Genomic DNA, 11,748 nt, shown 5'->3' with positions numbered 1-11,748 from the left:
ATAAATAACAAAGGTCAATCCAATGGACCAATATGGCAAGGCCGTGATGATGCACTTGGTAAAGTAAATCCGTTGGGCATCTTGGCCTTCTGACAATAATTCTGATGGCTAAAGAACCAAATCAGACAGGCAAAAGAAAACAAACAAACTGATGGCAGAAGATTGGTTAGGCCTACCCCTCTGCCACTCCCTCAGCCTGGGCCTGTTGGAGGCGTCTTCCTGTTAAAAGGGGGTTCCCCGACCTTCAGTGCTGGTTAAGATTCTCAGAGGTCAGGTGATTTTTGTCTCTGGGGAAGCAGAATGAACAAAGGTCACGGTTACATGTAAACACCTGTGACCTTTAACCTTCTATCTTTACATTTATTTACATCATCATCTAATGACTGTAAGATTGCCTTTCCAAACACAGTCACGTTAAAGTCACGTTTTTTGTTTTTTTTTAACTACTTCCTAAACGTCATCAACGCGCGCCAGCAGCTGGGGAAAAAAGCAGAGAAGATGGCGGACGTGGTGAATGTCGGAGTGAACCTGGATGCGTTTTCTCACGCCATCAGCGGCATCCAGGCGCTGCGCTCCAGCGTGAGCCGCGTGTTCGAGTTCCTGAAGGACGGCATGAAGAACCGCGAGACGCTGGAGGGCCGCGAGAAGCAGTTTATATCCGAATTCCAGGAAAACCTAGAGGCGGTCAACAGAGACCTCAAGTAAGTCCAAACACTGTCCGTCACGATCCAGCCTACAGAAAAACACGCTAACCCCCAGACCAGGGTCCATTCATATTTCTGCTGATTTAAGAGCTGATATACTGAGAGAGACTGACGGACAAGGGTCCATTCGCATTTCTGCTGATTTAAGAGTCAATACATAGAATAACACTGACGGACCAGGGTCCATTCATATTTCTGCTGATTTAAGAGTTAATACATAGAATAACACTGACGGACCAGGGTCCATTCATATTTCTGCTGATTTAAGAGTTAATACATAGAATAACACTGACGGACCAGGGTCCATTCACATTTCTGCTGATTTAAGAGCCAATACACAAAGACATGCTGACAGACCAGGGTCCATTCATATTTCTGCTGATTTAAGAGTTAATACATAGAATAACACTGACGGACCAGGGTCCATTCATATTTCTGCTGATTTAAGAGCTAATACACAAAGACATGCTGACAGACCAGGGTCCATTCAGATACATAATTTTCTTAGGGATTGATAAAGCATTCTGATTCCTGATTCTAACAGCTGCCAAGCACCTGCTGTCTGTGTGTCGTTGGTGTGGAAACTTGAAATACTGTCCAAAGGGAATTTTGGATCTTCAGAGCAGAAATGCATCTTCCTCACGGGAATTATTAAAATATAAAGTTCATTTTCTGAATACATCCTAAACTGAAGACAAGTTCCCATGCCACAGAGCAACACTCGGAGTGTATTTTGAGACAAGACAGCAGCTGATGGTCAGGATGATTTTAGGTCCATGTTTACTGAGAGTCTAAGTGTAATCAGCCATGCTCGAGCAGGCTGAAGTGAGCCTGACCTCTGACTGTTATTTTATGACTTTTTAATCCTAAACACTAAACGTTTTTACGGTTTGACTTTCTCTGGTGACTGAAAATCCGTCTCTCTGTCTATCTGTCAGTGAGCTGGAGCGTCTCAGCGGATTGGTTGGTCGCCCCTCAGAGTCCCACCCCCTCCATAACAGCGGTCTGCTGAGTCTGGACCCGGTGCAGGATAAAACTCCTCTGTACTCTCAGCTGCTGCAGGCATACAAGTGGTCCAACAAGGTAACCGCTAACGTGCACTTCCTGTTCACTGATAATCAATGTTCCCTCTAATGTTTCATGTGTCTGAGCGAACACACTGAGCGTCCCTTGGACCACTGTGAGCAACAGCAGACGTGTGCACTGTGGTCACGCCAGCATCCAATCCATCCAAGTTACATGGTTTATTAAAGTAATCAAATTACAGCATTTACATTTATGTTAGACTACTTTTAATTAACTGCTTTAGCCCACTTACAATGAAAATGTAAAAACATCTTGTTCATGACCTGTGTAGTATGTTAACACTATTGGAAGGAAAAATAACTTGAACTCCAATTTTGAAAACACAACTTTCTTTTTTTTAATAAAGCTCTGACTTGTATTATGAGTGTGAGTCTGTGGTCTGGGAGAGAGTCCTGTAACTCTCTGTCTGCAAAATACAGTATATAATGACCAATGTTGGGCAATTAATTATATAGTTACTTCTTCAAAAAAGTAACTGAGTTATGCAAACAACAAAGTTTATTGCAGCTGTTTACCTAAAAATGCAGCCAAGGCGTTTTTTAAAATAAACATTTCAAACTATTTACAGAACAATCAGCTGTTCTGCATCAAATCTGATGCCACACAAACTATTTGTGCCACTCCAAAAATTAATTTCTGTCCAGTATGAGATAAAGGAGAACAACAGCCTGATACCTGCAGGCCTGACAACAGGAGATGTATCACTCCTGTAACACCTGTAACACTCAGCAGTCGCCTCATTGTTCTGACACACACAACAAAACTACTGACTACACTACACACTAACTACACACTAACTACACAAGACAACACACTCACTTTAGACCCCAAACACGCTACACATCGCAAATCTCTCACATCTCAAAACACCACCGTCACTCCTAAAACTTCCCCCTTCCTAAACAACTAAATGCCATGTTGCCATATCATTTTTTGATTGGTCCACATGGTACATTTTTCAACCAATAGGAAAGGGTGGAGTTTTTTTTGGTGTTGTTTTTGCTCACAGATGGAGAGTGCTTTCGAGCGTTTTCCTTATAAAATGCTGTTTTTACCGTTTCTTCCTGCAGTAAATATAAACAACGATAGTATTCAGGAAGAAAACCAAACATTGCAGATATTTTTATCATAACTCTGGTTTTACGTGGCCGATCAACACAATTTAAAAACTGGTATAAAGTCCAAACTTTTTCCGTCAGTCGTTCCGTCTGTCCTGCTCACATCTCCAATGGTTGTACACGTTGTCATTAACGTGGCTTCACTCCACATCAGCCACGCCGCTTTGCTAGCTAAAACACCGGTGTCGGCGCATAAGGACGCTGTCATAGCCTGTCGACCACGTTGATTAGCTGCGTATATACGAATGTGAATCGCATCATTGGCTGGACTATGGGATAAGGTGGCATCGTTCTAATCCCATACGGGAGCAGCCAGTCACTTACTGACTAACACTGCAGAACAGAATAGTTAAAGTTTTAATTTTAATTTCATTTCAGGTTAGATTTTTTTTTTCTGTGCACAGAGAGCGTGCCAGCTCTAAAAATTCTCTTCAAACTAGCCAATAAAAGCCGAAAGATTCCTGAGGTTATAGGAAGTCTCCATCAGAATCTGACCCTCATGGTCGTTTTTGCTGTCATACCAGACAGGGAAATATGGCGACGGTGGGAGTTTGAGACTCGCTGTCGATTGGATTTCCCAACGAAGGCGGCAGCACCACGAACCAGCTGAAAAATCACCCACTGCAAAATGACGAGTGTTTTAAACTCAGCGTGTGATCGTCTCCACACGCCACGGGACACAAACCTGCTGTGTCGGTTTTATCGTCGCTGTTTGGACTTTAGCTTCTGTCGTGTGAGGTTTTTTATTTGACTGTTTCACATGTTATAAGCACAAAGGACGACCTTTGTAACCTCAGTTGTTGGTTTTGTTTCGGTTTGTTTGTTAAAGTCGAGTGTTGACCGCAGACAGACGTGCTTGTGACAAGCCTCTGTGTGCAGCTGATGGTTCGTAGCGTTTTCAGACGAACGCCTCTGATACCCATCGACTCTTCATCTGTGTCTCATTAATCAGCGAGTTCTTGATGGCGACTCTTCAGCTGCTCTGAGCGTGTCAGGTGCTTTGATGTTGGTCCACAGCTGGAGCTCATGGAGCTGCCTCCACAGAACAAGCCAGCGGCGGCCCTCGTTTATGAAGGCTGAAGATGAGTCCTTCCACTGTCGCCGTCGTGTTTGCAAAAACATGGACGTGATAAAACCACTCCCTGTAAACTGGTCAGGGACTGCCCACCTGAACGCTGCCTCCATGTTTTTACTGTCTGACAGTCAGACAGACAGAGAACGCTGGGATTGTCCTCGTGTGGACACTTGTGAGGTCGGACGCAGGCTGAGCGTCTGAGTGTGAGGAAAACGTTTATCCATGTTTAGAGGCCCCGCCTACCGTCAAATCCTCACGGTGTGTTTGTGTGTATGTGTAGTTGCAGTATCACGCTAGCTTGGCCTCCAGTTTGTTGAACCAGCAGTCGCTGAAGCGATCAGCCAATCAGATGGGAGCATCAGCCAAGAGACGGCCCAAAGTCCAACCCAGTACTCTGGTACTGCCTCCACAGTGAGTACTATTGCACAAAATACTACAACAGTGCTACTGTAAACAATTTCACACCTTTATGGTTCCCCTGGTTTATCCTTTCACGCTAACACACGGGCACCTGTCACACCTGTCACAGGTATGTGGATGATGTCATCTCTCGCATCGGCAGGCTGTTTCCTGATATGACCATTGAGCTGTTCAGACCCAACGGGACGTCGGCTGTGCTGCTGGTAGTAGAATACACATTTAAACACACTTTGTGCCCACAGGTGTTTTCAGATCAGGTAACAGGTGTCTGTCTCACCTGTCTCCGTCCCAGGTGACTCTGGGGAAGGTGCTGAAGGCCATCGTTGTGATGCGGTCGCTGTTTATCGACAGAACCATCGTTCGAGGATTCAACGAAAACGTTTACAACGAGGATGGAAAGGTGAGTGTTCGCCTGACAGGTAACAGCTGATTATGTGTCCCAGGTAACCACGGTAACCTGTTCTTTTGTCCTCGTCAGCTGGATATCTGGACCAAGTCCCAGTACCAGGTGTTTCAGAAGGTAAGAGTTCTCAGATGCATAGAAGTTGATATGTGGACCTAGCATGCAGAGCCCTGATCAGCCAGGTGCTTGCAGGTAACAGACCACGCCACCACCGCCCTGCTGCACTACCAGCTGCCTCAGATGCCAGACGTCGTTGTGCGGTCTTTCATGGTGAGAGTAATCGGGCACCAGAGTAATCTGATTACCCTCTGTCGTTGCCTGTCTGTCTCTGACCCCTTTCTGTCGCCCTCTCAGACCTGGCTGCGGAGCTACATAAAGCTCTTCCAGTCGTCATGTCAGCGTTGTGGCCGTTTCCTGCAGGATGGACTTCCTCCCACGTGGAGGGACTTTAGGACCCTGGAGGCGTTTCATGACACCTGTCGCATGTAACAGGACACTTCCTGTTTATCTGTAAAGTTTTTCTTTGTTATGTAAAGGTGTTTCAATAAAGTTTGTTTTGTACAGATGTGTGATTGAAGCTGTTATTGCTGAGCCGTGAGCCTGTTCATGGCTTAAATTTATTTATTTATATATTTTTACAAAGTTTGCTTTCTGCATGCAAAAACCCCAAAGTTGAGTCAAATTCCTTATTTCTGTGCACAAACTTGGCCAAATAAAGGTGATTCTGATAATATTGCCCAGGGAAACCTGACTGCCAATATGGGCAAGACCCCAGGTGCAGGCTGTGTAAAGATGCTCCTGAGACAATCCAGCACATAACAGCAGGGTGCAAGATGCTAGCAGGCAGGGCATACATGGAACGCCATAACCAAGTGGCCGGCATAGTGTACAGGAACATCTGTGCTGAGTATAACCTGGAAGTCCTGAGGTCAAAATGGGAGATGCCCCCAAGGGTGGTGGAGAATGACCGAGCTAAGATCCTGTGGGACTTCCAGATACAGACGGACAAAATGGTGGTGGCTAACCAACCGGACATAGTGGTGGTGGACAAACAGGAGAAGACGGCCGTAGTGACAGATGTAGTGATACTAAATGACAGCAACATCAGGAAGAAGGAACATGTGAACCTGGATAAGTACTAAGGGCTCAGAGAAGAGCTCGAGAAGATATGGAGGGTGAAGGTAACTGGTCCCCGTGGTAATCGGAGCACTAGGTGCGGTGACTCCCAAACTAGGCGAGTGGCTCCAGCAGATCCCGGGAACAACATCGGAGATCTCTGTCCAGAAGAGCGCAGTCCTAGGAACAGCTAAGATACTGCGCAGGACCCTCAAGCTCCCAGGCCTCTGGTAGAGGACCCGAGCTTGAAGGATAAACCGCCTGCAGGGGCGAGAGGAGAATAATTATGTATATACATAAATACAAATGGTAGACTGCGTGTGACGACAAACAGGGACTGTTTAAAACTGGCTTTATTTTCTAAAAGACAAACAGCAGCAGCTAAATCAGCACACACACAGCAGCAGGCCTCGCTTAATCCTGTTTAGCACAAGTGAAAAACATGAATTGGTGGTATGATGGATAAAAGGCAGTGTCTTTTTCTCATTAAAAGTAATCAAAAGTACTTTGGGGACCTTCAGCCCTCAGAACTAATACTTAGTAAAGCAACATCCACCAAATTTAAATGTATAGTTGAGCACAGGGAGAGGAACTACAGTCCATGCAACTCTGGCTGGGAACCACCACACATGCAACATATTTACTAGTGGTGTCCCACTGATTAATGTCCCAATATAACAGTGACACGTGGAACCTTCGTATTACAAAAATTCTCTTTAAACAATAAAAACTAAAATCTATACAATGCTCAGTACATTATATCTGAACAGCCGTCACTAAAGCTGCCCCACTGTGTTTGTGTCCATGACAGCAGGGCCGGGGGGATTGTTACTGGGCCAGCCTCCTGAGGAAGTGCGTCCTCAACTGAGCCTTCTTCACCAGGTGTGTGACGTTGGCATTCCAGGACAGATCCTGGACTTCCGTTCAATTCATCCGTTTTCTTCTGGTTATCGACTTCGGTGACCCAGGGGGCTAGGCTGGTGACCTAGACATGTCACCAGTCTGTCACAGGGAGACCGACAACTACTCCCGCTCACATCCACACCTACAGAATCCACAGTTAAGCTAACCCCACGCATGGCGTGTTTCTGGCCTTTAAGAGGAAGCCGGAGAGACCCCACACTGTGGATTTGAGCCCAGGACCTTCTTGCAGTGGGGCGTGACACCGTGCTGCCCAGTTCAGTAATGTCGCGTCCCATAAATGTCATGCTGCTGACACTGACACTGATGTAAGTATTTAATACATTCTGACCTTTGCCCTTTAACAGGTGACCTGCTGATATGTGATTGAACAGCCGAGCATTTTCAATACAACTTTCAAATTTTTTCCATGTTTAATTCCTACAGACTGGAAATCAGCAGATCAATACTTGATATTTGATGGATTCTCCTCATTGATCTAAGGCTTGTTTCCATTTACTTCATATTAATCGCAGCTGTATTACCGATCACTCACTCAATCGATCAATAATCAGATCCAGTTTATTTATACAGCACATTTAAAAACAAAGTACAAAAACAAAACAAAAATTTAAACAAAAGACAAAACCACTCACGTTAAAACAAAGCACATCAACTCACACCGATCAAACGCTACTGGAAAAAAAAGTGTTCTCAAAAGAGACTGGAAAACAGCGACGATGCCTGTCTATCATTCAAAGGCAACGCACTCCAAAGTTTGGGAGCCACAGCTGAAAAAGCTCATCCTCCTCTAAGTTTCAGACAGTTTTTGGGACAATCAAAAGCAGCTGGTCAGCTGATCCAAGGGGCCGCGAGGGAGCATGAGGCTGAAGTAGATCAGAAAGGCTGTTCATGAGCCAACATTAGGACTGCTGTGATAAACAGGAAGCCGAGGAAGAGAGGACAGGATCGGTGAGATATGTTCATGCCTGTGTGTGAGAGACGAGCAGCAGCATTTTGAACAAGCTGAAAACGTGAGAGGGACGCTTAGCAGACTCCAGCATTCAGTGCGTTACGAGCCGAGGTGAGATAAAGGCATGTTTTATTTATATCAGTCACGCCTCGACAAACCTGACTTCAGCTGTGCTGTTTGCCTTAACGGGAAAAAGCTTTTCTTGGAACACAGAACTGATTGTTTATTAAATCTAAAATCTGAGTCCATGACTCCCAGATCTGACGTGCTGTTTGATAAATGACCCAAGCCAACCATAATTAATAAGTGGGTTGTGTGAGGTATTATTAAGCCTGAATATAATTACCTGTGTTTTGCTTTCATTGAAGCTCAAACGTTCAGAGCCATCCAAGCCTCGACATCTTTGAGGCAGTTTGAGGTGGATGGAGCCTTTAATCAATCAATGAATTATCCGCTCAATCAGTCAGGAGCTTTGATGAAGGTGAATTACGGGTATTTCTGTAGATCTTTAATGGCCTCTAAAGCTCACACCTTTTATTTTGAAGGACTTGGTGTGGCTGTCAGCTGATATAAGGTGACTGCAGCACACCTGGACTCTACTGACATTAGAGTCAAACGTTCTTAAACTTCTTTTGATTTTAATGTGAGTTTAAAATAAAATAATGCTGGTTTCAGTCTGAAGGCTTTTATTTTGAACTATCGTCACTGCGGGCAGGAAAGGGTTAAAGTGGTTCACCTGGAGAACAGGTGTGGCTCGTTACCAGACTCGTGTCTGTCATTGATTCAGGGCGTTTATCAATATGCGTACTTGTGCGTACTTGCGTTCTCGTGTACTCGTGATACGTCATCAGTCGGAGACCAAGTACTGTTCCAATTCGAAGTACGCATCAAGCCGAGAACGCGAAAAAGTCCCGGATGTGTTCTCGCTCCGCCCGTTTTATCGAGCATGCATCGGTGTGGACCTGGTACAGCTAAATATCCCAGAATGCATTTCGTCCAGAACAGCGGACTCCCGGCACATCGTTTTCAAACCCCCCCCCCGCCCGCCCGCAGTCTTTTCGCTACTCAGGTTAAAGAAACTCCAGCAGCTGTCTATAGTATTGAGTGTCCACTAGAATAGAAATAAAAGCGTTCTAACATCTCACCTGCTTGTTTTTATTAAGGTATGTACACGTATGTACATGTACACTATTTTTATTAATAGAGGTTTCACTACTGAGGTTAACAATGATATATAAGTCACTTAGATCACTTCTAAATGTTAATGTTTGGTTTATTTTGGTTTTATTTGTTCCTGAGTAAACCGGTTTGGCTGTGATTAAAGTTGAGCTTCATAACATGTTACTCACAGTTAAATTAAGAGGGGACGGCAGTAAAAACTCCGGACCTGTGACATCATCACGTACGCTGGTGTTCCAATTGTACAAATCACGAGTCCGTGCTCGCGTTCTCGGCGAGTCCGTACTCCCGTGCGTTCTCGGCCAGTACGTACTCGCCGAGAACGCGAGTACGTACTCGTGTACTTGAGAATTGAGAAACGGCCTCAGTTTCTTCTGTAGCTCACCTTAATCATACACCCAAACAGGTGAGTCACCCCGAGGGTGTTTTTTGTTATCCAGCTTCACTGAACCAGCCAGCATGCTGAGGTCATAGGACAGCGGTCATCGGCTCTGTAAGGCTACGTTCACTCTTGTCAGAAGAAAATTATGTTTTGATCAGTTACATGAAATGTATTCTTTTTATAATTAAGCACATGTCTATGTGACTTTTCACCTAGTAACTTGTGTGATGAACCTATGCAGCTACTAACCGCTTCCTGTCTTCAGAGAACATTTAGATGTAGAGAAGAGAAAGCTCAGCTCTTTTACGAGAACATACAGATGTAAAAAGGGAAAGTCCCGCTACTGGAGTGACGTTGTTATATTTGTAACACACACACATACACACACACACACACACACACACACACACAGAATAATCTTGTATAAATAAAGAACGCAGACGGTGACAAAGCGCGAGTCCATGAGTGTCTCCTGTGCGAGCGCTCTGTGACCGTCCTCGCGAGTAAAGAACTGCAGTGTGTTAGTGTTTTCTAACTCAGACGTCTCAGCTGAAGAACGGCAGGGTGATTTAAAGAAATCCCCTGTCATTTAAATCGGTCCTTCGAACCTAGCGATGGAAAAAGCAGACACGTTTCTGTGACTCCAATGTAAGGTCTGACTTCTGCATTCTGACGCCGTAGGTAAACAAGCACCGAAGTCTGTCGACAGCCCTCTCCAGGTAGAGGTGAAAGACCTGGGACGTAAGACAAATTCGGGTCCAGGCCGGTGTAATAGTTCTGGTCCACGACGTTGGGATCCAGCCAGATGACCTGAACAACCAGCAAAAGACGACTGAGGGTGAGAAAACACTGTTTGGTCTAACCCGCCGGAAGGGTTTGAAGAAATAAACGCGTGAAATAGGGTTTACGTTCGCCACAAGGAACTGTGTTTAGACTGGTTTCAGAAGTAGCCGTCAAATACTTCGTGACAAATAAGGTTTAAGTTCGCCACAAGGAACTGTGTTTAGAGTGGTTTTAGAAGTGGCCGTGAAATACTTCGTGACAAATTAGCGCGCAAATGTCTATCTGTGTGTATGTATATGTGTTTTGTGTATGTGTTTTGGAAGTAAGTTGATTTTGCAGCACAATACGGTGCTGAACTACTTCCATTGTTTTTTCTTTTATTGTTTTCTTTGTGTATCCTGCAAAAGCTCAAGTACTGGTGATTAAGGGGAAAGGTTGAGAAGGGCAAGTCAGCACCCACCGCCGAGTTTAGTACCAGAGAAAGCTTTGCAGTTCTGTGATAATGGGGAATCAGCCCACAAAACTCACTGCTGACGAGCAGTGGCTAGAAAAGAAATGTCCAGGCGCCGGACAAATCAGTGGTTGTAGATGAAGAAATCCTACGAAAAAAAAAATGTCCCACTATACATTCACCCATATCAGGAGGAACATAATAATCCCTTATCAAGTGAAAAATTAGAGATGAAAGTAGAAGTTTAAAAAGAGTTGGATACAGACCCAACTGAATATATATAAATACTCTTAGGAATAAAGTGGAATAAACAAAAGGTTAAATCAAATTAGAGCTTATCTCTACTATATTCAAACTAATAATAGGGAGCATAGCAACCTGTAAATTGGCATTACCAAATGAAACAAAATTGGTTAAATAACCATGCCCAGAATGAATAGAATGAATGAAAGTAGATAATTCACACAAAAACATCTTAAAATAAAATAGAGAGATGCATAAGGTATATTAAGGCTGCGTCATTGTTCAGCCAAGGAAAGTGTGTGAAAAGGTAGATGTCTCCAGCTTGGGAGGGGGTGAAACTGCAGATCACCCCCAAGCCCTGGATGGATACATAATAAAATATAAAATAATAAACTATTGTATATTAGTAGTATAGTAGTATATTCTGTAGTATATAATGTACTATTGCTGTTATAAAAAAACAAAAACAAAAACAAAATAATAACATTAATAATATTAATATTAAATAATAAGAGGCTCCTCAGTCAGTTATGATGTGAGGTGGATAATTGTTAAAAGTAGTCTGATTCAAGCTTAAGGTTTGCTCAAATTCAGTATAATGATATGAGATGAAGAAAATAAGGAAAATACCTAATCTAATCAAGTGCATAGAGACACTTGACCTGCTTGTAAACCTGTCATCCTAGATGAGACTTTGTTGTGATGAAGAGCAAACCTGTACTAACAACTAATAAGCCAAACCCGGTATACAACAGCTAAAGCTACAGGTTTGAGAAGCTGAAATAAATATGTGGACACTACTAAGCTAATGAGCAAGTTACACACTTTTTATTTTTTTATTTTATTTGTCTTTTAGAGCAGAAGCTGCATGATATTAAAAGCTCACACATGCAGCTGTGAGCTCAGTTTTTTTCC

At 43.8% G+C, this 11,748-nt stretch overlaps 1 protein-coding gene across 1 annotated transcript; it reads left to right on the top strand.

Annotated features, from left to right (window-relative positions):
* Positions 1 to 485: 485 nt before the first annotated feature.
* On the top strand, positions 486 to 5,369 carry med27 (mediator complex subunit 27). Its single transcript, XM_063483712.1, has 8 exons — positions 486 to 701; positions 1,643 to 1,787; positions 4,264 to 4,394; positions 4,513 to 4,606; positions 4,696 to 4,803; positions 4,882 to 4,923; positions 4,999 to 5,076; positions 5,161 to 5,369. The coding sequence occupies exons 1-8, from the start codon at positions 499 to 501 to the stop codon at positions 5,293 to 5,295; spliced, it is 936 nt and encodes a 311-aa protein (XP_063339782.1). The 5' UTR covers positions 486 to 498; the 3' UTR covers positions 5,296 to 5,369.
* The last annotated feature ends 6,379 nt before the right edge of the window (positions 5,370 to 11,748 follow it).

Source organism: Pelmatolapia mariae, linkage group LG2 (assembly GCF_036321145.2).
Source record: "Pelmatolapia mariae isolate MD_Pm_ZW linkage group LG2, Pm_UMD_F_2, whole genome shotgun sequence".
NCBI lineage: Eukaryota > Metazoa > Chordata > Actinopteri > Cichliformes > Cichlidae > Pelmatolapia > Pelmatolapia mariae.
This window is presented reverse-complemented; position numbering and strand designations above follow the sequence as displayed.